The 27,387-nt window shown below is 37.5% G+C and overlaps 3 protein-coding genes across 8 annotated transcripts in view; 2 read left to right on the top strand and 1 right to left on the bottom strand.

The window, feature by feature from the left end:
• The window catches only part of vti1a (vesicle transport through interaction with t-SNAREs 1A), a 101,891-nt gene extending 89,297 nt beyond the window's left edge, over positions 1-12,594 (bottom strand). For 2 of the 4 annotated variants that reach the window (XM_004080388.5, XM_011488209.4), the window contains exons 1-3: positions 12,396-12,592; positions 8,322-8,380; positions 6,504-6,614 (exon numbers count right to left, since the gene is read on the bottom strand). In XM_004080388.5, coding sequence (XP_004080436.1) covers positions 6,504-6,614; positions 8,322-8,380; positions 12,396-12,489 — 264 coding nt within the window. In that variant the 5' untranslated portion in view covers positions 12,490-12,592. Of the gene's footprint in view, positions 1-6,503; positions 6,615-8,321; positions 8,381-12,395 lie in introns of all 4 variants that reach the window. The other 2 variants (XM_011488208.4, XM_004080387.5) reach the window with 2 other exon arrangements.
• Positions 12,571-18,085, top strand: zdhhc6 (zDHHC palmitoyltransferase 6). 3 transcript variants are annotated; one of them, XM_023949835.2, is made up of 11 exons: positions 12,571-12,807; positions 13,482-14,028; positions 14,159-14,250; positions 14,433-14,592; positions 14,681-14,839; positions 14,983-15,036; positions 16,335-16,502; positions 16,661-16,702; positions 17,027-17,172; positions 17,244-17,290; positions 17,456-18,085. In XM_023949835.2, exons 2-11 carry the CDS (start codon positions 13,762-13,764, stop codon positions 17,554-17,556), a joined length of 1,236 nt encoding a protein of 411 aa, XP_023805603.1. In that variant the 5' UTR covers positions 12,571-12,807; positions 13,482-13,761; the 3' UTR covers positions 17,557-18,085. The 3 variants fall into 3 exon arrangements, with proteins under 3 accessions (XP_023805603.1, XP_023805601.1, XP_023805602.1); XM_023949833.2 differs by having other exon boundaries at positions 17,024-17,172; XM_023949834.2 differs by lacking the exon at positions 12,571-12,807 and adding an exon at positions 12,967-13,078 and having other exon boundaries at positions 17,024-17,172.
• A 1,132-nt stretch (positions 18,086-19,217) lies between these two features.
• On the top strand, positions 19,218-27,372 carry coasy (CoA synthase). The gene is made up of 10 exons (XM_004080390.5): positions 19,218-19,454; positions 22,744-23,473; positions 23,557-23,771; positions 23,942-24,073; positions 24,527-24,716; positions 24,990-25,054; positions 25,151-25,235; positions 25,675-25,772; positions 26,322-26,468; positions 26,570-27,372. Exons 2-10 carry the CDS (start codon positions 22,804-22,806, stop codon positions 26,657-26,659), a joined length of 1,692 nt encoding a protein of 563 aa, XP_004080438.1. The 5' UTR covers positions 19,218-19,454; positions 22,744-22,803; the 3' UTR covers positions 26,660-27,372.
• The last annotated feature ends 15 nt before the right edge of the window (positions 27,373-27,387 follow it).

Genomic DNA, 27,387 nt, shown 5'->3' with positions numbered 1-27,387 from the left:
TAAAAATCAAATACCACAGCCTGAAACACAGAGGGAAAACACAGACCCAACGATTCATAATATATTTCATAAATACTTCATGAACCCCCTTCACCATACTTAAGCCAGTCAGGCAAAAAAGAAAACATTGTCACCTATTCTAGTACCAGCTTGTCAGCACATCACTGGGGAGTGGGTGTCACATGTCACTTCTGGTTTACACCAGTGCATGGGACAGACTCTGCACAGGAAAATCAGGGTAGGACAGAAAGAAGAACAGAAGGAAACGTGAAAGGGAGGTGGGAAGGAAAGGGGGATAAGGGGGTGTTATCATATCATCACCCCATGTCTTTATACCCCCCCCCCCCCCCCATACCCACCCCTTATTATCTTTGGCCCCCACTCTCTCCAGTCACTCAATCACACAAGCCCTGAGGACAGTATGGGGGACCTGGGAGGGCCTTTGCTTCTTGGTAGACTGAGCCAGACAAGCGTCTGAAAGCTATACTGATCACTGTCAGTGTGTGTGGATGTAGGGTGACTTTGGAGGGGCCAGGAGAGATAAGCGAGGAAGGAAACGATCGCACGGAAGGATAACAGCCAAAATTTGCACACTGACAAACAAATCTGGCGCTTCGGGCATAATGCAGATCTGCCCTCTGCGCAGGCGACGAGGAAATGTGCTCCGGCGTTCAAATGTGAGGCGATGCGATTGCAGCAAGTGGATTCCTGACGGGGACTCATTCAGTCATGGACTTAAAAAGACATCTAATTGTCCTTCGACAGTGTTCATCTTAGGGATGCTTCATGTTTATCAGATTCTGTGCAGACTTGCTTGTTTACAATAGCTCTGGAGTCACTTCAGAACCATCTTTGTGCAACATCGAAGTCTATTTTACCTAATAAAAGGGGCATTTTCAATTCAACAGCACTGCTATTCTCCTCAAGTTATTCAAAAGAGCTAAAAAAAACTATTAATATTACTCAATTCACAATAAATTGCAGCATCTCTTAAGAAGAAAAAGATGACCAGAGTGCCGGAGTTATTTTTTAATGCTTAAAAAAGGTCATCGTTTGTACACATTTGTAATAATTGAACCCCAACAGTATAGTTTCACCCATTCTTCCAGAAATGACACGAATGAACAGCTTTTTCTCTTTTTTTTGTAGCGGTGTCCTTCAACCTAAATCTGATGTGGCACTCCAATTAGCAAGCAAGGAGATGCAGGGTTTTTCATCACACCAGTGAAAAGAGTACATCCATAAACAAATCCAACCCCCCCCCCCCCCCCCCACCCCCCCACCCAAAATAGAAAAAATAAATACAGGACATGAATAAGCTTCCCATGTCAGAACCCTACAAAGGGCTTTCAGACGAAAACTGAAAGACTTTCAATAAATGTAAGTTGCTATCCATAACCAAAGATGTATTGGCTCACATCTTAAGTCAGCATTCAGTGGGATTGTAGCGGCGTCCTTGTAATTTTCCGTTTCTGAGCGATTAGACTTACGTTTTGTTGATCGGTTGTTGAGCAACAAACCATAAAAAGAGTCAACTTTTACGTCTAATAAGAGTAAGTAAGCCAAGTCGGTGTAAGACGATTTCAAGTGTTCAACACCCCACTAAAGTAGGCCTGTCATGTTTCTGCTTTCAAAAGTCCTCCTAATGAGGACAAGGAGCAAGGAAACGGCAACTTTTCAAGACGGTTTACAACAATAAAGCCACTCCAACACACACTGTCCCTCATTAAACAATAAATCTCATCAGAATTATTAGCACAATTTAAAAAAAACACTCTTCACATGATGGAGCCTTATTATTATTAAATTTACAACTTCTTCATGGACTTTATAAACTTTCTTTTCTCTCCTTAGTTTGTGTTTTTTAACCGTTCTTAAGAAGAGTTCATCTTTGTGACCTTCAAATAACAAAGACAACTAATTGAAAAACAAAAAAGTTTAGTAATAACATCAGAAAATGAAAAGTTAGTCCATTTAAATCATGCTTCATTTACATTTAGGGGAAAAACGTTCAATTAAATGTTAAATCTATGCCACAGGCAAGAAAAAGAAAACAGTAAAATAAAAAAAAAACATTTAAAATTAAGAAAAGATTCTTCTAAAAAACCTAGAATGCTATTTATTAAATTGCAATTTATGAAAATCAGCTAAAGAAAGAATGATGTCAATACAAACAAGAAACTAAGTGAGCTGTGTTAAAATGTGTTATTCCTCCACAAATACCATTACATTTCCAGTTTAAACAGTTTTTACAAACTCAGAAGGCCCAGTGTAAGAAATAAAAAAGGTTTTATTATCCAACTAATGCACCCCCCCCCCCCATTTAAATCCTAGTAACTTGTGAAATAGATCTACAGACCTAAAGTATTCAGAACAAACAGCTTTTTATTCCATTCACCTGAGCGCGTTCAGAAAATAAACTGTTCAATATTTCAAGGCTGGCGGACTCTTTGGAAAAGCAATAATCAGGGCGGATAGGGCAGACACTAAGAAGCATTCCATCTAAAGGGCTTTATTAAAAGGAAAGGGCAGTCCAAACATTCTCCTTGACCATGACTGAAACTCCAAACAATCGCCAATAGATAACTGGAAATTGGGAAGGGACAGTTGTATGCTCATGACACCGAGTCTTGTGATTTCAGCTTAAAAGCCCATAATAGAATTAATAAGCCAAGGAGGAAACAGGATAACACATTTCAGTCAAAAAATACAAATCTATCTAATTGAAATATTTAAAAAAATCTGGTCTTGGAAAAAAAACCTGAATGTGATTGTTTCATATTTGGACATTTTATTCGATTTTTCTGACTTTATATTCAAGGTAATGATGATACGGAGCGTCTCTGATGGTGACTGACATCTGTTCCTGGGCCTTTAAGGGATAAAATTGCACTTTTATCACTGTCCTTCCCATTTGTATTATATTTTGGCCTAAAGCCGTGTGCGTACATATAAAACCATACGAACATTTTCAAATCGGTCCAACAGCAAATAATGGAGGAGTGAAAAACAGTAAATGCTGAACTTTTTGTTTTAGCAGTTGCATTCATCCATCAGAAAAACATTGGAGACATATGCAATAAAACCACAGTCTGGGGGGGGGTTGGGAAAATTAGTAGTGCAAGACCGCCATCTGCTGTACAAAAGGTGCAATAACTCTGACATGCAAGAACAGAAATGTATATTTTTCAATTAAGCATAAGTAAAAACAAAAGTTATTCTGGCTTGTTCAAAATCCTTAAAAATCACAATCATCTTCATTGATGAAGCCCCTAAAAAGTTATTTTCATTTAAGTACAGTTACTGTGTTATTATATTTGTCTTATGTAAAAGTTGATGAGCTAATATTTTATGTTAAATTAGGTAGGAGAAACTAATTTACTGTACAAAGGTGAAACGGTTATGAGCAAAACTCTGAATTCTTACCGAAAAATATAACAGAAAGAGGCCCAAAAAAACAAAAGTAGGTGTTTGACGGAAGATTTAAGAAGCTGTACTGCATTTTTTAAGTGACAACAGATTTAAATTGTTTAATAAATATGAAAAAGAAAGGACAGACACTCAAGATATGTCTAGGAACCCATTTTACAAAGGAAAAAGGTTTGAATTCCGTTGTCATCTAAAAAGGCATCTCACATTTATAATTCAAAATGAAAGTAGTGAAAAAATGAAAATGCAGTCAAGCTGTTGTTAATAGATGGTACTGGCGTTAGCCACACTGTGCCACACTATGTACTTTGAAAAGTTCTGTTGATCCAACCAGTTTTATTTCATAAATTTTAGTTTAGGATTTCCAATTTTGATCAAAACTAAAAGCCCCAGCTTTGTCCACCTAGCTTGAAAAAAACTGACCTCATCAATAGGATTGTTTTTTGGCTTATTTTCCCCCCTTTTATTTCTTTGTTGTTTCCCCTTTTCCCTCTTTTCAGGCTGACATCCTCTCCAGCTCCTCTTAACAGGTGTTTGTCTAACCCAGCACCTTTAAAAACCAGCAATGTTAGCACAGGTGAGGAAGAGGATGAAAAAGCAGGGGGAGGAGAGAGAGGGAAGCCCAGGGGAGGGCAGCAGGAGGTGGAAAGTTTGCGGAGATCAGGCGGTAAGAGAGTAAAGAAAAAAAAAAAGGCCTTGATACACAAAAAGCAGAACAAAGGTGGAACTTTTTACAGTAAAAAGAAAGGAGAGGGCCTTTTTTCAATCCACCAGAACTCTTTTGAGCCGGGTGCCATATCCTTGCTTGGTCTGCAGAAAGTGAGAGGCTAAGATGGACATTTGAAATGTGAGAGGCCTCAGGTTCTTCTAAACACTTGCATTACAAAGACAAAGATGGATTAGATGCTTCAGTGTTGGTTTGATGGTTATGGTTCAGAGTTATGCTGACCTTACCCCCCACAAAAACAAATGTACAAATAAAACTAGGAAACCACAGAAACTGTAGGGTTGTGTCTGAAATCCCTCACTACTATCTCGTTTACCATTTTTTCGGGGTGCCTAAAACTACAAAAATACACAAAATCCTCAGAAAATTTCCTCTGCAAAAAACTAGCGTGCATTGATGCTCACTAGATTGGTGAATATGGACCACAATGCACTGCATTCCAATGATTTGTCACTTGTAAATGAATTACTTAAAAGTCATCCACATTTTCATCATCAGAATGCAGTGGATTCATAAATAATCTGTAAAATGCTCATATTTATTAGGGCTACGTCCAAATCCCCTCCCTAATTCCCGTCCTCTAGAAAAAACGATATAGTGTGGGACTACTTAGTCCACTGGATGTTAAAAGCAATTCAGACACCATGACCACTACTTCTTCTTTCCTTTTTTTTTCATGGTAAATCACTGATTTCCCGAGGTAAAAACCTAATAAAGATGAATTATTATCAAGACTATTCATGAATCCACTGTGTTCTGATGATAAAAACCTGGATGGCTTATAAAAAATAAATGAAGACACGTTTTTTTCATATAAAAAGATAATTCAGATGCAAGTCATTGTGGTCTATATTTGCCAATTTAGAGAGAGTATCAATGCACACTGGTTTTTTGCATGGTGACAGATTTTGGAATTGTAGCTCTACAAAGTAGTGAACACACTTTATAGTGCACTAAGTAGTGAAGTAATTCTGACACAACCTAGGTTTTTGATTCGGTCAACAAATAGGGAAGTCATATTTGCCATTTAATAAAAAAATGTAAAAAATGAAAAAGTTGTGAGCATGTGTATGAATTGCGTTGCAAATCCAGGGGTTAGACAGTAGTGAGAGAACTCAGAAACGGCCTTTTTTGTTCGTTTTCAAATGTCTCGAATTTGAGTCATGAAATCCGGACTTCTTAAAAATGATCAGATTTGCATTTTTGCATTTTAAATGACATGCAACAAGGACGAAGAGTTGTCCTTTTTTGTGTGACAACACAGGAATAGGAGGAAGAAGAGTGCAGCATTTAGAAACAAAAGTGCAAATAATACAAATAAAAGTACCACAGCAGGGGATCTAGTTTGTGGTAAAGACTAAATCCAAGTAGACAAAAACAGAAAAAGATGAGCTATTTGGTTGTTTTTTGTATCTATGAGTTTGCAGCCTTCAGTATAACTTACACCAAAAGAATATTTCACTAAATGTATTGTAATTTCTTAAAAAACTTAAAAATTTACTGGGTTCAAAATAATGTCTACTACCATCCTATTTTGTTGCAATGGAAGGTTGGGGTTTTAACTCACCATGAAATCCTTAATAGAAGGACAAGCAGTTTGGTAAATGTAAACAAAATAAATGTTTTCTTTTGGCAAATTATGAATTTGATGTATCTGTGGTGATATTGTGGATGCAAATCGCATTCTAAATGTATATAGGAGCAGATCAGCTGCAGTCTTGAGCTCAAAAATCGACTGCATTTACACTGTTTTGATGTCAGCAAATATGCACAAGATACTGAGGAAAACAGCAAAGAAACTCACCACTTAAAACATTTACGCCTCCAATGCAAGGATTAAAATGCAAACTGGCATTAAAAATTCCTCCCAGAGATCATTTATTAACATTAAAATCAATATCTGCAACACCGCAGGGATTAAATGAAGAGGTAAACAACAATACGGACTTGAAGTGTGAGCCCCCAGTAGTGTGAGGTGTTCATTGAGCTTCAACAGAAGCTTGCAATAAAGCCCAGACATGCATTGATAAATTAGTAAACAAGGCCAGAGTGTGCAGCAACAACACGATGGGCGTAGCTAGCAAGTTCAAACATAAACAGTGAATTAACCTCAGTGGATGCACCGCTGAGTTCCACAGTTGGAGTGTTGGATGTCTGTTAGTGTCAAACACTCGTTTGGAAACCAATTTATGCTGCATACACATGGTCTGTACTGTTCGCTTTAAAATACCAATTGTCTGTTATAAGAAGAGTTATGGGTCGATAATGGCATTTATAGACATATTCCAGTGCTTGACTGTAATGTTTTAATAATAAGTAAAAGCAACTTCATTTGGGATGTACTTACAAAATCTTTCTCAAGCTTCTCCAGCTCCTGCTTGTAGCTCTTCAGTCTGCCGTTGTACATGGCTCTGCTCTGAATGGGGATCTCTCGCACCTCCAGATCCATCTGCTCCATCTACAACCCAAGGTCGGACCGGTTCATTTCAGGGCAAAATAAGTCTTTCAAGATCCAAAGGAATTTTTCAAAGACATACACCGTTTTCTCAAGTTTGACCCAATAAAGAACCACTCCAAGGAAAACAGAGTTTTTGGTGTTTTTAACATGTTCTTTTTCTGGTGATGGAGGACATATATTAAGAAAATTAAGACTAAAACTGCATTTCTGGTTATCTCTTTATTCGAATCGTTGTCAACTAGGAGCAGAGGAAAAAGGCTGTTTGAAAAAGATTGTAGGTGAGACACAGAAACTCCAATTGGCTGGCCATAACCTCCCTGCTCTGCGCCAATCTGACGCAACCACTTGCAGACAAATCGATCCGCGTTCATTTTGGTTTTCCTCGTGTGAGCTGGCATCTGGCTCAAAACTGCTCGCCATTTTTGTTGCACTAGTAACATTAGATTAGGGTTTGAGGGGCTGTAAGTTAGCGGGAGAACGTGTAAACAGATGGATGAAAGGAAGTGAGGGCGGGCTTGCTCCGTGCCAACAGTCAGAGGCAAACCTCTAATCTGCAATAAATGTCCTAGTGGGACTTAAACGACCCATTTCAATCATTTTGATCTATCTTTTTCAAAAAGGCGCTCCCAGTGGTATTTTAATTATGATTTCGAGACAAAGTCAAAACACCCGAGTTGATTTCTGGGACACTGCTTTTGCAGAGCGACAGTACTTTGTTCGCATTTTGCCTCTGAGTTGTGGGCGGGACCACTGGCGAGGAGTAACCCTATGTTTTTTACACTGCATTTTTTTGTCTGCCCCTGATTCACAACAATTTGACTAAACAAATATTTAGAAATGCAATTTTAGTTTCTTTATACATGTCTTCCATGATCAAAAGAATGACACAAGAACATGTTCAAAACACCCAAAAATATTATTTTCAACAGATTGGCTCTTTAAGGTTCCAATGTACTTTAAAATAAATGATATTTTCAAATGTAAGGGTTTTTACTTTCATTTTTTATCGATTTCCTAAATCTTAAAATCAACCAGAAAACAACCACTGGTGGAGAAAAAAACCAGTACGTCCTTCTAAAATATTCAACTTGAAACTCTTGGCGTAAGGTAACTTTTAGCAGCTTTTAGTTTAGCATGCTCTTGTCTTGACTTTGAAAATAAAAGCGTCTCCTGCTCATGCCTCTCAGCTGTGATGAAAGTAGCAGCAGAGTGAGGTTGTTCTGTAAATAAATACAGCCCAAATCTGAAGGCCCCTTTGCAGAAATGACACGAAGCAGCCCAACAGTGTCACCGTGAATGAGGCATAGGCACATTTGATGCAGCGCTTGGCAGATCACCTTGGCAGATTTGGAGGAAACTAATCACTACGCCGTAGCAAGACAAGTGCAATAACAATTTGTCTCAGTTAGGTGACTGCTCTTTTTATTTTTTTCTCTCAACAGCAAGATGAAGACTCCCTCCTCAAGATAATGGCTTGAAATGTGTCATAGGGGTGTCACTTAAAAGCAAATTACTGGGAAGCAATTGTGTGAGGAGGAAGCCTCCTCCCCGCCGTGAGAGGGTGCCTGTGTGTCTGCGTGTCATGTCGCCGCCATGATAACACAGGTGGCGTTGTCTTGTGCCGGTGAAAATGGTCCCCTCCCTCTACCCCCCAAATTCATAATTTAGGAAATGGGAAAGGGAGAAAATTACTGATCAAAGACGTACCAACTCTCTGACTTCTTCAAGCTGTTTGTCGACATTTAGAATCAGCTGCGTCTTCTCCTCTGGAAGAGAAAAAAACAGGAACATATTGATCAGCCGACGGAGAAACAGCACATCTTGACAAGAGCCCAACCAACACCCCCCTCCCCCCACTGCAAAGGGGAAAAATATGGGGGGGGGGGGGGGGACTGGGAGAAAACAAACACACACGCGGACACATTTGAAGATATATTTACACATTCTCTCCACACGATGAGTCAACATTTGATGTCTTTTAGTTATATGCGTCTATGACGCCTTTGTTGAGGAGCTGTGAGACACCTCATAGAGGGGGCGGAAGGGGGGGGACGTCAGCTTTACTCACTTTTCAGAAGTGAGTCCCTCTCAGAATGACTAATATTGGGTTCTCACAACTCAACCCATGGGTGCTTCTCCAGATTACCCAAAGAAACTCATTAAATCTACAAGTTGTAAAGAGGTTTATAAACTTAAGTAGACTGCAGAAACTCCTTCCTGGACATGCGTTAGTTATAAAATACACAACAACCAAAACGTTCTGGTCTGATTGTTTACCAAGACTAGTTTGTAACTACACACCCTGCATTTCATAAAAACCAAAAAAACATGTTTTGGTAAAAATTGTTAACAAAAGCAGTTAATTTAAGATTTTTTTTATTATTATTATGGAAGAAATACTTTGTAGCAGGAAGACTAAACGATATCAACAGTAAAATCAACATATTTTTTAATAATCTGGGTGAAATTAAATTCTGACCATAACAGATGATTGCTTTAACCAAAAATTCATAGTTCAATGCTTTAATGAGACTTTAGCCTCGTTTCCACTGAACGGTACGGTACTTTCTGGTTTGGTCCATTCCGGCATTCTGGACCGTACCATTTTTAGGCCGTCATCGGTTGTAAAATGGGAATGATACTGACCAGTTAGGGCGGAGCTAACAAAAGATGGAGCCAAGAAAGCAGCTGTTTTCCTTTTCGCCATCCGCAATCTTCTCTCAAACAACATTAAATACTTTGTATCCACAAAGTACAAAAAGCCAGCCGGGGGGGAAAAATGAGCTCCTGAATGTTGTTAGCCTCACCCTGCAAAGGCTGTGACAGGTCCAACTTTGAGTGGGAAAGCTCACCTAAATTGCCTGGACCATTCTAAACTGGACCGTTCTAAACTGCTCATGCTGCACCACGGCCGCACAAACTGCCAGAAAACCCAAACTTCATACAAAAAGTTTGTTTCAAATCTCTGCTGGATTTGACACGTTAAACATCATGAAGCCAACATGTCTGTAGAAAGGCAGCATATGTTTTTGTGGTGGGTGACCGGCAAAAGGTTGCTTCTGGCAATGCCAAACCTCCAGTAGTGAGTTCCCGGCAGGCATACAAATACTCTTCAAAATACGCATGACTCTTCAAAGATATCACATCCAAACCAGAACATCTGTGTCATTATCAATTATAGGATTTTCTAGAAAAACAAATAATTAACTATGTCCTAGTTTGTTTTAGACAGTTTAAAGTGAGTCGTGTGACCCCTCCACAGTAGATCTGATTCTCCTGATTCACATTTAAAAGTCTGGGACAAATCTAGGTCAGAAACGGACAGTGATTTTAAACGTGATAGCTAAATTCGCTTTGTATAGCTTCTTTTCTTTAAGGTAGCTGGTGAAGGTGACGCTGTTTATCAAGACTACACTTTCAGACAGTAATCCATGCTTTCATCAGAAACTAAAATGGATTACTGTAACTTTCAGAGTCAGCCTCTTGTCCCTTCCGCTTCTTTAAGTGGTCCAGAACACTAAAGAGGGACCACGTCGCCCCAATTGGAGCTTTCCTTCACTGGCTGCCAGTGCATTTTGGACGTTAACTTTAAGATTCTTCCGTTTCATTTAATTTTTTTTAATTAACCGTGCCTCTTTGAGCCTGTCTCTCCCTTCATGCCAGTCAGTGCCTCATGGCAGCTGACTGGGTTCTGATTAGAGTACAAAAGTTCAAGAGAAAGTTAAAGGAGGAATGGGCTTTTTCAGTCTGTGCACCAAAGGTGAGGAATGCCTCGCTAAGCGTCCTCACAGTCTATTTATAAAAAGCTTCTGAAAACTTTTATTGCCAGGCTTTTGCCCATTAGACGCTGCTCTGTTGGTGTGTTTTATTTTGACTGTGTTTTTATTTTCCAATATTATAAATATTTTACTATTTAACTTTTAAATTGTGTTATCATTTAAACTGTTGTTTTAATGTGTTGAGTTTCAATGAATAGCTCCTTGTTTTATACGGTCATAGTAAGACGCCATATAAATAAACTGACCGGTCTATTGCTATTACGCATTTAACCAGCAGTACATTGTTTCACATGTTCAGGTGAATTTTTTTAAGTTTTTTTTTTAGTTCTGTTAGATTTTTTACAATTAAAGACTTAAATTTGTATTCATTCATGTCTTTTATAATAATAATAATAATTCATTAGATTTATCTGTGCTTTTTCTTGGTGCTCAAAGCGCTAACAATTTGTCCATTATTCATTCACTCTTCATTCATACTTAATCATTCTTATAATATACTATATGCTACTTATCTGAAATCTGCTCACACTATTTTGTGACAGTTACAATATGAACTGCATATTATTCCGTATAGGCTGCAATATAAGTGTTTCAGTGAGGTGATCCATATAACTGCCGTAGTAATGCTTTCTTATACAAACAAAGCAAAGTGCCATAAATAAAGTGACAAATACAATATGGTCTTACTGTGAAACACAAATTGTGACCAACACATGTCCTCCTCGTGCTTTGACATAATAAAGATGTGCAACTAATTTAAAATATGCTGTAGAAATGTCTTCATCTTCATGGATATGCAGGGACATATGTGACAAAGAAGTGTTTAAAGTGAGATAAATATGTACAGTGTCTCTTTTATTGCTTACCATGACAGTGCAGTTCATATTTTTTAAGTAAATAATATGATTAGGTTCAGACTTCCAACACTATATGGTTTGATTGTTTTATGTGAACTAACTGAGGCATGTGTACAATATAATCATTGTCTTTTTGCATCATATCCCACTGGGATTAAAAACCTTATGACATATCACAACAACTTGATTTGCTAAGGGTATTGGTTTGCAGTTAAATCCTCAAAATTATCGTGAAAAGGTTTTCATTTACTACAGTAAGTTAACAGAAGTTAAGCAATAGTTGGGAAAGAAAAACTAAATGCATAAATAAGAAATAGAGGCTTAAGAAGAATTGATAGAAGTGCTTTCAAACATTGGATGTAAAAGTCTAAAATGGTGACTATTTGATGGTAGTAGACCACTAAATATTATTAAAATGCACGTTCCACTTTGGATCTTTTGTTTTCATTTGAACACATATGCTCTCTTGTTATGTTAGTGACATTTTTAGTAGTGTTGAAACCCATTCTCAAATTAGTGGAGTAAATACCCTGGGATATAAATTAAACTGAGTACTTTAAATAGGAAAGTACATATGTTTCTAGTCAATTAAATGAAGCTTAAGTACACAATTATTGATGATGTTAAATTTTAAAAGTGTTTAAGATGTTAGAATAGTAAAAGAGAATAGAGATTATCACAGTTCTAATACTATTATGTAAGTTGACAGAAAACAGGCAGCAGCTATGATGGGTTAGGAGTTTCTTGCCATCTGTAGAATCTAGAAGTATTTTTCTTAAATATTTTAATACTTTAAAACCAGTTGCTTAAAGCTAAAGAACAACTTTGGTTTTAAATTATAATCTTAAAATCTATAATATAAATTTGACATAATGTTTCTATTTGACACTGGCCTCTACCATTAATTTATTATAACCACAGGTAGTCGGTCACTTGTTTTTGTTCCTACAGAAAGAGCACAGTAACTGAGTCACACGGCGAATATAAACGTGTAAATGTATCAACATAATATATTTATAACGATTTCAAACAAGTTAGAGTTAACAATTAAAGCTACACCTTCTACTAGAACTGAGGCTTTCTTGCTACTACTAGCTAGCCTGCCAGCTCATCATTAATTGACGCTAAAATGGTAAAAGTCTTACCTCCACTTAGTTTGGGAATTCTGCCGATTTTATTTGTTAACTCGGCTGTAGTCGTTCCAAAGTCCTGCTCGTAGGATTCAAAGTCTGAAGACATTTTGACCAGTACGTTTAGGTAGCAAAGTAGCTCTAGGGCTGACAGTTAGCTCAAAATAATAACAAGCTTCTTCCTTGAGTCACACTAAAAGGTGTCCGGCTAGGAACTGGGTGTTCTGTTGGCGCTACTACTGAGAGAGGGTTTCGGAAAACTATCACGCCTATCTCTTTGTTGTGTTATTTAACAAAACATATATTTTTTCATTTTGTTTTAAATTTGATCTGACTGTTTGTAGTTGACGGATTTTCAATCCGAGACGCAACTAGGAAGGTTCTCAGGGCACATAGGGGAGGAAAACAAAAATCCGAAGTGCAAGTGGTAAGGTTAAACTAATTTAAAGTGACAGCTTATTTACTGAAACACTATTCAATGTGTTTATTTCTACGTAGCTTTACGTTCGTGTGTCATGTTTGATTCATCTTTCTTTTTTCGAGTTTGAAATGGTTTTCCTGTCAGTGCTGGTAGTGGAAGATGGTGAACGAGCTAGCTAACTAACCAACCTCACTTCTTCGCTACCTGCTGCATGCATCTACTCTTAAGCCGAAACATGTTTATCTAAACAGCCAAGCTAATTACAATTTTGCAAGATGTTAGTATGAATGTATGAATTCCTGATACATAGAGAAACTTGTTGGAATTAGCTTAAAATGTTGTTTTGAATTTGCTAGCTAAGCTTGACTTGACAAGCTAATTAGTTGTGCATGGAGTTTCTTCTTCTTTCATTCAAAGCTTCACCCTTCCAATATCTCTGTTTTTAAAAAACAATAAAACGTAATTAATTTGACCATTAAAAGTGTTTTCATTATAGTTATGTCGTTCTTTAGAATATATAGATTTCTATATAAAGATAGGAGTCAATATGTGACCCACAACTACCTGTTTTCCAGATAAATAGCACCTATTTTGCATATATAAAGAGGAAATATAGCCTTTTCTTTTAGCACTCTATGATAAATGCTTGTCCCCTTTTTTTCTCTCTTTCTCTCCATCAGATGGGTAAACGGACTCTCACAAGGTTCCTGTGCTTCAGGATTTGAGAGGGGAGCATGCTGCGCTCTTCAAGGGCAAGACACACCGGGACACGGAAAGGCCGGGTGACCACAGACCAGGGATGTAGTTGGATTCTTGAAAGATGAAAATAAAAATGTGTGCACTGCTGACTTTGCAAGATATAAGAAACAAGTAGCACACTCAGGCAGAGTCCAAACATTTCAGGTCCCCAACAAAAAAAAAAAAAAAAGAACATTTTCTTAAGCTTCCAGTGGGACGAATATGAATTTCCTTTCAGCGTTAGTTCGATTCGAGAACCTCCATGAGGTTCGAAGATTGTGCCACTGGGGCCCAATCATAGCCCTCTCTGTCATTGCTATATGTTCAACCATGGCAATCATAGACTCAGTCATCTGGTACTGGCCTCTAGACACCACTGCAGGCAGCATTAACTTCCTCATGCTCTTAAACTGGACTGTTCTTATCCTTTACAACTACTTCAACGCCATGTTTGTTGGGCCTGGATATATTCCTCTTGGCTGGAAACCAGTAAGAGTTTTGCTTCTTTTCACTGATGACTGTTTGAGTTCACAGTATATTGATACTAAAAACAATGAAACCATTCGAATCCACTAAAGGTACATCAGGCACCTTACCTATTATTTGCATTCCTGAACAGGAAAACCCAAAAGATACCCAATTCCTACAATACTGCAGGATTTGCCAAGGATACAAGGCACCCAGATCCCACCACTGTCGCAAGTGTAACAGGTAACATGTAAACTGCAAATAAACTATGGAAACTATTGTTTGTTAAAAAAAAAAAAAGAGAAAAATCACAAAAAATGAATTAAAAAAATGCAATATTTACCTTAAATTTCAAGCTTTTTGTGTCACTCTTTAAATGTCTTATAAAAACAAAATGCTTTCCTCATATGGCTTTCCTCCCTCAGGTGTGTTATGAAAATGGACCATCACTGCCCATGGATCAACAACTGCTGTGGCCATTTGAACCATGCCTATTTCACCAGCTTCCTGCTGCTGGCGCCGTTGGGATGCTCCCACGCTGCCTTCATCTTTGTTATGACCATGTACACGCAGCTCTATGAGAGGGTGAGCATCCACACTATCCAGTCTCTTAACTTGCTAGAAAGCTCTTTGAGGGTTGTTTTTTTTTCCTTTCCATCTTACTTCTTTGCAGATTTCATTTGGGTGGAGTACTGTAAAGATTGACATGAGCGCTGTTCGCCAGTTTCAGCCCCTCATGCCCTTCAGTGTTCCCGCCTTTGCTGCCACACTCTTTGCCTTAGGTTTGGCATTGGGTACTACTATTGCAGTTGGAATGCTTTTTTTCATACAGGTAAGTTTGTTAATAATATTCACAGCTCGCTGTTCATTCAAGCTGTTTAAACCATTTTCTGAAATAAGTGTGACAGCAGAATACAGTTTTTTCTAGAAATGTATAAAAGTGTAAGTTTTAAGTTGAATTTGTTCTTCTTCCAGATGAAAGTCATATTGAGAAATAAGACCTCAATCGAGTCCTGGATTGAGGAAAAGGTCAGAAGGTCTTTGAATATATATATATGTATATAACTAAATTTAATTAAACTGGTATTTCCCCCCAAAATAATCTAGAAAATTAAACACTTTTATTGCCATTTTTATGTTTTTGTTCTTTTTTTATCCAACATTTTGATCATTTTAGTAATCCATAGTTTTTTATTAGTTTTCAGCTATAAAACACAAGAGAAGGAAAAGAAAAATACATATCTATTAAAAATACCGGTTCATAAATTGATTACAAAATGAATAAGACCATTCTTGATGTTAAAGTAAAAAAAAAAATATTCTTAAATGTCTTTTTTTTTATTTCTTTGTTTTAGCATACAGGGTTTACTCCATGTTTATATGGCTGTAAGAAGACAAAGGTTACAAAATAAAACTTATTTTCAATAAATTAACCACTATAGCTCATAACTAAAATAACCTAATTTCTGAAACACATTGTTTAAATCTGAATTAAAGCACTAATTTGTACTTGGCTGAATTTGTTTAGAAACTGTGTGTTTGTGTACATACTTAAACCAATTCCATGTATCGTACTGTGGTACATTCTTAAACATGAGTTAAGATGTAAAAGTTAGAGTGTAAAAGAAATATAAAAAAAATAATGTCTGATGGAAACAAACACGTGATCGTGTTAATTTTATTGAAAAAAAAATCGATTTGTGCATCTAAATTACTGGTTAAGTTACATCTGTTTTAAAGCAAAATTGCCTAAATATAATTAAAAGACACCTAGTTATGAAGAGATCTTTAAAAGTGTATAAAGGAAAATGTTGTTTGGCGGACATTAATGTTTGGATAAGGGTTTTTAAATTATAAAATGTTTTTTTCCTCCAACTTGTCCTATCCAGCAGCTGAGCAAACAGATCAGAGCTGAAGGCCTCCTGTTTGGGACAGATTTTACTGTTACAATAGAGGCTTATGAATCTTCTGTCACAGGAGGTGTACATTTGTATAAACCCCTTTCGTATTTTTATTATTTCAATAAATAATAATAATAATAAAATATGTTATCCAAGCATGACATAAAGCATAGGCACTTGCATGTTGTTCTTTGTAAATGCTCTTCCTAAATGTTAAGGTAAGTCTGACTAAAATGGTGTGACTTTACAAATGTAACCATGTTAAAAAACTTTTTTTTTTTTGCACTGATGCATAGATTTCGTTAAAGGAACAGTGAGCGCCTTAGCTAGTTCCACATTATTGTAATTCTATATCCTGCAACCGGATCGTGCTATAATAGCTCCCCTATTTTCTCTGTGCTACTTTGTGCTTTGTCTTTCCATCAGGCCAAAGACCGAATACAGCACTACCAAACAGGGGAGGAGTTTGTCTTCCCTTATGACCTCGGAAGCCGCTGGCTGAATTTCAAGCATGTTTTTACATTGTCAGGGACACCCAGAGGGAATGGTCTTGAATGGCCTGTTCATTCCAAGTGTCACCAATATACCTTAACTGTAGGTTTTTCATTATCAAGCATTTTAGTTTTCCTTGTACTAGTTTGCTAACATGACTTTTTGTTAATTTGAGCCTCTCTTAATGCTGTAACATTTCATGTTAAACTTTTGGTGTAAAGTTTGACTTAAACACATTTTTTTTGCTCTTTTAAAAATAGATAGAGCAGCTGAAACAAAAAGCTGATAAACGAGTGAGAAGCGTAAGTACCTAAAAAGACAAAAACATTTTGTGTCATAAATAAAACTCAGTTTCTTGCTTTTTTTTTTACTTCTCCAGCCTCTGTCAAGAGTTTTTTTGTGTTATTTTTAATTTATATATCCACTATCCGCTATTGTCAGTTTTCACCACCTAAAAAGTTCCTTTTTATGTGCAAAGCAGTGCATTAGTTATTAAACTTTTATTTACTATTTACTATAGCTGACCTCCTCACAATGTCAATAATTTCAAAAGCATTGTTGCAGCTGCCTGAACTGAAATAATACCTTAAAAATAACTCAATGTTTTTGTTTTGCTTGACCAGCAGGTCCAATACCAGGCAGTGGAAGACTACAATGGAGCTTGCTGCCCCCTGAATAAGGGTTTTCGAACCTTTTTTAGAACTCCCTGCACAGAGGAGCCCAGAATTCCCCTCAGCAAGGGAGAAACCATCCTAGCAACTCGTGGAACCAAGTACGCCTAATCCAAATAAAGGTTGACCAGAATAAAATTTCTCAATCATTGTTTATATTTTATCATTTCAGGTGGTGGATGTATGGAGATAAAATTGTTAGTGAGGAAGAAATGAGAGGTAAAATCATTTTTGCTATACTTATTTCCACATCCTGAATTTTTTTTGAGTTAACTTTGCTCCAAATGGCCATTGGCTAGCTGAGACGCGGCGGTTTTCAAAAACACCATTTTAAATCCTTCACTGTCCACCTTCTCAGTTTCTTTGTTTTTCCTCTTTGTTTAGCTGGAGTACGCGTCCGAGGTTGGTTTCCAAGGCGATGCGTGGAGAAGTGCCACTACGACACAGCTGCCAATGAAAGCACCAGCGATAAGAAAGTAAATTAGTGCATGTGGATAGCTTTTCCTTTGACTGATAGGAGGTTTAATTAAACACAAGATGTCTGTCTATGTTCATAAATTTAAGTTTTAGTGACGATGTGCCGGATGCTGCAGTCTTATAATCTGTAATGTCATAATTTGATTAAATAATCCCATGCATTATAGTTCTAACTTAATTTTTTAGACTGGGTGAAAGGCTTATTTAGTATTTATCTGTCAAATATCTTAAAGGGACTGAGGGTTCTAGTTGGGTTCATCTTGCAGGATAAAATGCCTTAATTATCAACAATAGCCAACAAGCTTCAATGTACCTTCATAATTATCTGTGACTTTTTACTCCAATCTGTTCTACTTTTGTTGCTCTGTGTTTTTTCTTTTTTACTCATGTAATGCCGCTGCTCGGCTAACCCCAGGGCTTCATCATGCAACTCTCTGTACCGTATGGAGATAACACTCTTTGTTTATATTATTTTTGTAGGCACAAGCTGTTGGCCTCAACTTATAAATTGAAAATTAAAAAAAAGATCTACAGCAAGAGTGGCTGTTTGTCTGGACTTTTGTAAGTGTCGTAAATTGTCTTGAGTGCTTGTTGCTAAAGCTCCAGGCTACACAATAAAAAGCTGGTGTCACACACTAGCAATTATTCTTACCATGCAAATTAAACAGTTTTCAAATTGAATTAACCTGCTTGAACAGATTATCCTCTCAACGCTGCAGCATGAATGCAGCATTGTTCATAATCTTTTCAGTTGAGTATCTTTTGGTTTTCCTAATTGAAATTGGTTTATTTCTGTCAATCAATGTAAAAAACTAAAAAAAAAAAAAAAAAAAGATCTATGCATTAATAAATAAAACTTGAAATAATTTGCAGTAAATTGCTTGGAAAATACTAAAGTTAAAAAGTAAAAGAAGATATAGAAATACACACACATATGCATGTATGAAAATAATACCTCTGCTCTGAAAATTCAAGATGCCCATTGCACATTTATTTCCTTTTGTGGCCTTATTTTTCATATTGATTGATTGATTGATTTAATTTATTGATTTATTTCAAGCATTATAGTCAAAGCTATAAAGAATTTACACATATTTATCAAAATCATTACAGAAATGTTGGAATGCATAGTTTAAAAAGCTACTACTAAGTTCATTCATTTTGTAAACCGGTCTCATCCGATAGATTCTTTTCAAGTAAAAAAAAGGATTGATGATCTTTGGTCATCTAGTGAAGGTCAGAATCAGTATATATTTATCTTATCTACAACTTCTGAGATTACAGTTTCAGTATTTTAAATAGTTTTTTGATATAGGTTTTTAAAATTGTTTAATATGGAAGTTTTTTCCATCTATAATTCATTTGATGGTCATTTTGTACAGCGAAACAAATTTATTAATGTAAAACAAGTATCCAACCAACCTAAATAATTAAAAAAAAAAGAATTAATGGACTTAAATAGTAAAAAAAAGATTTAATGGACTTAAATTCTTTGACACTTAAAAATATTTCACGAAAGAAATAAATGTATGTTCCTATCGCTTTATTATTGAGTCAAAAAATGCAGCTTAATTTTGAAAATGAAAAAGCATTTCTGGTTTTGACTTTTATTTTTCATTATGCAACTGAATCGCTTCCATTTATATATATTTTTTTCTTTACTCCTGCCCACCGATTCGCTGGTCGGTCGCATTCAGACTCCGCCCACCCGCAATGCGCAGGCGCAGTGAAGAACGGACCCAGGGTGACTTCCTCTTTGCTCTTTGGAAACGAGTAAACTTGAAAAGCAAAACACAAGTTGCAGAGCTTGAGATGAACGACCTGTCTAGTGAATTTAGGAACAACCTTGCATAAACTCCGCACCATGAATCTGTTCTTAGCCTCTCTGTAGATTCGTTCGACGGAGGTAAGCTACTGTTTCCTTGCAAGTATGCTAAGTACCTGGTGGTTAAAGTTCAGTTGCTGTTCTCAGGCCTCATTGGAATAATTTAGCATTTTATGTATGCTGTAAATAGCGTCTATAATTTTATTTTTTTATTTACTTTTATCATTCAGTTGAATTTATTCTTACTTTGGGTGCACTATCTATGATGTCCGTACTTGCTCATTTTTTAGTATCGGAAAGACTTTGTTTTGCCTTTACATAACAGTCCTCGTCTTCTTCATTATACGTTATGTAATAAATAACTCAGTTCTGTTTCACAAAAAGGTATTTTTGAATTAGAAGTAACAGGTTTACTCCCTCAAAATACCCCTAAATGTCATGTGTTTTTCTTATAAGTTTTGTTTGTGTTTTGGTCAGGTAGCCAATCATGACAGGTGGAGATTCTCAGAGGTTTCTGGGATACAACATTTTTTAAAGCAAATGTGGAAAAGGATTAAACTCTTTTAAGGTTTTTTCTCTCTCAGTTAAGGTAGACTGAGGCAGTAAACACACCGCATGATGAGCTGCAGCAGTTTATCTGTGTGTGTGTGCTCTGCAAACAAGCTGTCCTGCAAGACAGATGTGTAGCAACAATCTAACCCTGCATCGTGTTTATTCCAGATTCTTAAATTAAAGCAAACAGTTATTTAGCTTTACGTTTAATCTTTCCTTGAATAGTATTAATATTTTTAAGGGCAGAGCTTTTTTTCTGTCTAAAAATTTTTGCTCTATATGTGACACCAAAGGTAATGTCAAGGTCGTTAGTATGATGCGTCCTTGTGTGCAGCTTCTGTTAAAAAAAAAATCACAATTTATATATATATATATATATATATATATATATACACACACACACAGTGGTATGAGAAAGTTTGGGCATCCCTGATAATTTTCAGGATTTTTCTTCATAAATTATTGGTTGTTCAGATAATCAATTTCAGTAAAATATTTCATATTGCAGATGAACACAGTGATATTTGACAAGTGAAATGAAGTTTATTGGATTTGCAGAAACTGTGCAATAATTACTTAAACAAAAATAGGCACCCCTGTTGTTTTATTGATTTGACTACCTTTAGCAATAATTATTGGAACACAAAATGTGTTTTACAAGATCATTGACCCTTGACCTACATACACATGTGAAACCAATCATGAGAAGAGGTATTTAAGGTGGCTAGGAGCATGGTTTTCTCCTCTTTGCATCTTCTCTGAAGAACGTCAACATGGGAACCTCAAAACAGCTGTCAGATGACCTTAAAACAAAGATTGTTCAACATCATCGTTTAGATGAAGGATACAAAAAGCTTGCTAAGAGATTTCAGCTGTCAATTTCCACTGTGAGGAAAATAGTGAGAAAATGGAAGACCACAGGTATAGTTCAAGCAAAGGCCCGGCCCAGAAAAATCTTGATAGGCAGAGGCAAAGGATGGTGAGAACAATCAAACTCATCCCACAGACCAGCTCCAAAGACCTACAACGTTATCTGGCTGCAGATGGTGTCACTGTGCATCGTTCAACCATTCAGCGCACTTTGCACGAGGAGATGCTGTATGGAAGAGTAATGCGAAAGAAGCCTTTTCTGCGCAAATGCCACAAACGGAGTCGCTTGAAGTATGCTGAAGCACATTTGGATAAGCCAGCTTCATTTTGGAATAAAGTGCTGTGGACTGATGAAACTAAAAGGGAGTTATCTGGACATAACAAGGGGCGGTATGCTTGGCGAACAAAGAACACAGCATTCCAAGACTGGAAATCTTGTCAAAGCTGAAGGTCACATGGATTCCAGCCAGTATCAGCAGATTCTTACAATGTTCAAGAATCAGTGACAAAGTTGAAGTTGGATACTCCAACAAGACAATAACCCTAAACACTGCTCTAATTCTACAAAGTAGGGATGGCCCGTTTGACACGGCGCTTCGGTGCGCGTTTCACTTTCATGAAACAGAGTGTTTTTCTGCACAATGTTTCGAGGCGTGTTTCAACTAGCGCAGATCACGTGGTTGATGACGTATGACGCACCAAATGCATCGTTTGGTCGAACCACGGTTCAGTTGTCTCTTGCGTTTCGAACAGTTGGGCGCGCTATTCTCTAGAAATACTAAATGAATCCCGAACGTATCCCGACCAGTTCTATTGTTTCCCCTGTATCAGAATCAGCGTCAGTTCATTGCACTTTACCATGACTCCTAGTAAAAAAAATACTGTGGCTCAAGATCGTTTCTACTCGATTTCTCCTAATAAAACGATGCACTATGAACGTTGTGTATAAAAAAAAAAAATACTTCAATAAATTTATAATGGCAAGGCAAATTGACATCAGTAGCGATAGCTCAGTGGAATGGTCAATGGGAGTAACATCCAGAGGATGCACTTCTCACAGAAAACGTCACGTGTTGTTTTACGTTGTTCTTTTTAATAATAATTAACAACATTGTTTTGTTTTACGTTTTTTCATCATTTCCACATTGAAGTGTTACAAGGAGCTTAGTTGAAGCATATGATATACGTGCAGTCCGCCACCAGATGCCGCTGTTCTGTGTGGTTTCAAAGCACTGAATGGGTGGTTCATTTTTCCGGCACAATTACATGAACCCCAAGAGAAGCTTCATGGGGCTTCAATTCCCATCCCTACTACAAAGGCATTCATGCAGACGAACAAGTACAATGTTCTGGAATGGCCATCTCAGTCCCCAGACCTGAATATTATTGAAAATCTGTGGTGTGATTTAAACCGGGCTGTCCATTCTTAGAAGCCATCATCACGACAACTCTAATCAACTCCAGGCCTTTTATCTGCTTCACTCATAATGACATAACAAGGGAATTGCCCACACCTGCCCATGCAATAGCATGAAAGTCAATTGTCCAATTACTTACGACCCCATGAAATGAAGGGATTGTGTTTAAAAAATGCTTTAGTTTTTCACATTTTTATGCAATCTTTTTGTTCAGCCCATGGAATAAAAGCTGAAAGTCTGCACTTCAATGGCATCTGAGTTGTTTTATTTAAAATTCACTGTGGTAATGTACAGAAACTAAATTAGAAAGAATGTGTCTCTGTCCAAATATTTATGGTCCTGACTGTACACACACACACACACACACACACACACACACCCCTGGGAACACTTTTAACAGAGCTTAAAAGATGATCAGAGTGGGACTTTAACTTTTACTTTAGAATATTGAAGGAGATTTTTTTTCCTATAGATTTTTCCAAATAAAGCCTTAACTGTCATGTCCTCTCCTCTCTTTACATCTTTTTCAGTGTGTCTACCTCTTAAAGTGACTTCACTTTGAGTCCCTGCACCACCAGAGAGTAACGACTATGTTCAGCACAGGCATCCTCGTGCTGACGTCTCCGCTGCACGTCCTCCCTCTACGCATCGCTCCAGTACTCAGCTCTGCTGCCCAGCTCGTGGACCGCACCCTGTACATCCACCTCCACCCTGGGTTGAACCTGGGAAGTGGGAGCCCGCCTCGGCCAGTTTACCTCCCGCCTGTGGTGGATCTGTCCACGTTCATTACTCGCTTGTACAGCAATGCGGCCGACGTCTGCGGCCACCTGGACGTTCGTTTTTTGCTGACCAATATCCGCGCTCATCCGACCGCTTGCAGCGGTAGCCAGACTCCGAGCTCGCCCTTCCCCACCCCGCAACCGCTGTCTCACTCCCCAGAGGTTGTGCTCACGGACTTTGCGGTGCAGGACCCACACCAGACCAATCAGGTCACACAGTGTCTGGAAAAGTACGCCGGCTGCTGCTACGTCTGTCGGCCCGGCCTTTCGTCGGTGCTTCTTCACCCGCAGCTGCAGGAGAATGAAGACAGGCTGAGAAACCAGGGAGAAAAATTAGAGTGTTTGGAGACCTACAGCGACGTAGTGGTAGGGGGAACGTTTGACCGCCTTCATGGGGCCCACAAGTCACTACTTAATGTTTCATGCGTGTTGGCAAGTAAACGGTTTGTCATCGGTGTGTGCAACCAGGCGATGCTGAAAAGTGAGTAGCTTTTTTGGAAGAAATCCAATCCAAGACCAATGAAGTGCTTGCCCTGATGCAATTTGTTTATGCCCTGCTTTTAGAAAAAGTGTTAAAGGAGCTGGTTGAACCTTACTCTTTGCGGGTCCAGAAACTGAAAGAGTTTCTACAAGACACCAAACCCTCACTCCAGGTGGAGATTGTGCCTCTGGACGATCCCTTCGGTGTGTCTATAGTAGACCCCTTGCTAAAGTGCATTGTGGTCAGTGAAGAGACTAAAAAGGGAGGCGAAGCGGTTAACCAGAAACGAATTGAGAACGTAAGTTAGAAAATGTCTCGAGTAAGTTGTAGCTTTAGAAACTTGAATCTACATTAAGAATAGTACATTGTGAATAATAATTGCTATCCAAGACATTGTCAAATGTTAAAATCAAACACCCACCTTGTCTAGGATCTACAATTAGATTTTTGATTTTTGTCTTAATCCAGGGTCTTCAGCCACTTGTCCTTCATGAGATCCAGTTACTCAAAGATGTCCACCACACTGACATAGAGGAGGAGAAGATCAGCTCCTCCAGCCTCCGCTTCCGTCTGTTGGGTACTCTCCTCGCTCCTCCAAAGGTAAAACCCAGAGCTTCTGCTCAAAAGTGTTCTTTGCAAGTGAATAAAACAATTTGTGTTGGTTTCTGTATTTTTAGCACATCTTTTTTTGGTCTAATAAAACATGGAAACATAATTTCAGAAGACATGCTTGCATCAAATTTAAACCATAGATGAGTCTGATAATGTCAAGATTTGACCCGTTATTAACAAAGGTATTTAATTTGAATCACACCAGTGGATTTTTAAAGATGTGTGTCTTCTTTAGTCGGAATGAAAGTCACTGAGGATATTTGAAAATGAGATGTCATTCCACACAAACTCCATTTAAAAAAGGATCTATATTCTCACTGTTAACAGGCTTGTCTTGTTCTAGGACAATACACAGATCTCTTTCTTTTCTTTCTCTCACGTTTCAGCACTGCTGTGTTTGCTGCATATCCTGAATCTCTTCTCTTTTGCTCTCTGCACTAGGACGCCTCCCATCTCCCCACCCTGCCATATGTGATTGGACTGACGGGAGGCAGCGGCAGCGGAAAGACCTCCATTGCCAAGCAGCTGGAAGCTCTGGGTGCAGTTCGCATCGACTGCGACAAACTAGGTCACGAAGTGTACCAGAAGGGAACCGCGGCCTATCACAAAGTACTGGAAGTCTTTGGGTCAGGTGGGAAACAGTTCGGTTTTAGGCCAGATTTTGGTTTGGTATGAGTTATGTGGAAGAGACTGATTTAGTTCTAAACACAAATCCAAAACATAATCGAGAGAACAAGGAAAGACGCGCAAATATTTATTAATAAACATGATGTCACAGTCCAGAAATATTTGGCTAGGCCCTAAAATGTACACACTTAGTAATACGAAGCCTGATTGGTCAACTCATTTCTGCTTAGGTCTCCATAAAAACACTAAAATATTATGGTTTTTTTTCCTTTTTAAGAAATTTTGAACGAGGATCAGAGTATCAACAGGCGAGCTCTGGGGAGGAAAGTCTTTGGAAACAAGGTAGAGTGACTTTTCCTATACATTTGCAGTTACATTATTGTAGATAATGGCAAAAAAACTGAAATTAAACCAGTTGTTTTTGTTTGTTTATAACAGGAGCAGTTAAAAGCATTGACAGATATTGTGTGGCCTGAAATCGCTGAGCTAGCACAAAGCCGAATCCACCAAGCCCGAGAAGAAGGTATTCCTTTATCTTTTGTTGTCTGGAATAAAAGAAGAAAGGCTAACAAGGCTAAATAATTTCAACTAAAATAAAATGCTTATTCCATCTCTCTTTTCTATTTATCAAAGGTTTGTTCAAACATTGGATGGACTTTTAATAACTAGTTTAACTTTAGAATAATATTCTTTACTATCTGTACATCTGCATTGAAATGAAAATACCAAAAATATCATATAAAGAAAAACGTGCGCTCACTAAAGATGTTCGTGTTTATTTTTACACGTTGCCTTTTTTGACATTTCATTATACACTCTGTCTGTTTAATAAAAAAAAGTTCAATAAATAAAGTTATAAAAAACAATAAAACCAATTTAATTGACACAATGCGGAGATTTGTTTCTAGTTGAAGTTTCATGTTATCCCTAAAATTTAATAGATTGCTTTCTTTTTCTCTCAGGTAAACGTGTTTGTGTGGTGGACGCAGCTGTTCTCCTTGAGGCTGGCTGGACAGATTGGATGCATGAGGTCTGGCTCACCATCATCCCAGAGGAGGAGGTGATGCTCATGAACCCACAGAGCTAAAACCAGACAAATACACAGATCTTTGACAAGACAGAGATTTGGATTTGATTATACTCAATTCTATTTTATTTTGTTTTATTTTATTTTTCTAAGCATTAAAAATAATGAAATAATACAATAAAATACAAAACAGTTAAATCCAATATTAAGTAATACATTGATAAGAAAATAAAGCAAAACAAACAAATGAAATCCATCTTGACATTGTAATTACTCATCATAAATAAGCATATTTGCAGTAATGCATACAGTACACACAGGTCACATTAGAAAATTAAAATATGATTATCAAAAAAGTCAAATAGTTTGATTTTTATTTTTTTCAGTGTATTAAGACTTTTAACCAAATATTAATCAATTGTAGTCACTAAATATACCTTCAATATAGAGTGTGCATCATCTGAATATTGGTTTCACTTTTCAAAATTGATTGCTTTGTGTGGAGACTACCACCAGGGGTCGCCATGTCACTAAATATGAAAACCTAACTTGACTCTTCCATTGTTTGATCTCTCCACTCAGGCAGTGTTGAGGATAACCGAGCGGGATGGGGTGACTGTGGAGGACGCCCAGCACAGGCTGCAGAGTCAATGGTCCAACAGCAAGCAAGTCGAGCACGCCAATGTTGTTCTTAGTTCTCTGTGGGAGCAGGAGATCACTCGCAAACAGGTCAGACACGTCGTCCTATCGTCGTGGGAGCCTCACATTTATATATTCTACAAAGCAACTGTTGTGCGAAACGTGACAGCTGTTCAATTCTCTCCGTAAAGGTCCTGAAAGCCTGGAACCTTCTTCAGCAGAGAATCCAGCTGAAGCTGGGAGGACTGGAAGGTGATGCTGGAGGCTCACATCAGGTCTGACTTGTTTCCAGGCCCAGGGACGTGTGCAAAAAGGACGGAGCCACATAAAGTTGTGCTGCCTTTGATGGGTCAGGGTAGCCAGTATTCCAATGCTGCACAGCCATCCAGCTGTCTCACTTCAACAGTCAGTGCCTGTGCCAGGTGCCTGTTTTTAAAATGGGATTTTAGCCTAGTTTAAAACTGACTAACCAAATATTTTCAATCTTCAATTTGGAAGTCATAATTGAAATGTATAAAATATGAATGAGTCTAAGTGTTTTTAAGTCTTTCCTAATTCCAAAACAGTCATTTCAAAAGATCAGTTTGTTTTCTGGTTATTCAGAAATCATCCACCTTTGAATTTTAATTATTTATATTGCACAATTCTTCTGGAGCAGAAAGTCTATAGAAGGCAAAACACGGACTGTGGATACTAAAAAGAAGGTGTTAGGCTTAAAAAAAAAAGAATTTAAAGTTCATTACAAAGAAAAATGACGTAAGTACAGCAGCTTAGTTCAAAGAATAGATTTTGGGTACTGGTGAATAACGATCAATCTTTAAAATGTTAGTAAAAAGTCTATTGAAATCATTTAAGTGCAATAATCTAGAAAAAACTATTGTGACATTTAAATGTCAACACTGAAAGTTAAATTCCATGTTTACACATTTTCCTTCAAGCCAGTTTCATCTCATTCACTGCTTTATTGTCAGAACAATAAATATTTCTTTACCAACGGCTTGTTTTCTCG

Source organism: Oryzias latipes, chromosome 19, assembly GCF_053564925.1.
Source record: "Oryzias latipes strain Hd-rR chromosome 19, Olatipes_Hd-rR_3.1".
In the NCBI taxonomy this organism is placed as follows: domain Eukaryota; kingdom Metazoa; phylum Chordata; class Actinopteri; order Beloniformes; family Adrianichthyidae; genus Oryzias; species Oryzias latipes.
This window is presented reverse-complemented; position numbering and strand designations above follow the sequence as displayed.

What these genes read in the sequence shown, in the direction of transcription:
- zdhhc6 (XM_023949833.2), top strand. Translation starts at nt 13,762, where the DNA reads ATGAATTTCCTTTCAGCGTTAGTTCGATTCGAGAACCTCCATGAGGTT. An exon ending in CACTGTCGCAAGTGTAACAG is followed by an intron (nt 14,251 to 14,432) that starts GTAACATGTAAA and finishes TTCCTCCCTCAG; the next exon opens with GTGTGTTATGAAAATGGACC. An exon ending in GAATGCTTTTTTTCATACAG is followed by an intron (nt 14,840 to 14,982) that starts GTAAGTTTGTTA and finishes TTCTTCTTCCAG; the next exon opens with ATGAAAGTCATATTGAGAAA.
- coasy (XM_004080390.5), top strand. Translation starts at nt 22,804, where the DNA reads ATGTTCAGCACAGGCATCCTCGTGCTGACGTCTCCGCTGCACGTCCTC. An exon ending in ACCAGAAACGAATTGAGAAC is followed by an intron (nt 23,772 to 23,941) that starts GTAAGTTAGAAA and finishes GTCTTAATCCAG; the next exon opens with GGTCTTCAGCCACTTGTCCT. An exon ending in ACTGGAAGTCTTTGGGTCAG is followed by an intron (nt 24,717 to 24,989) that starts GTGGGAAACAGT and finishes TTCCTTTTTAAG; the next exon opens with AAATTTTGAACGAGGATCAG.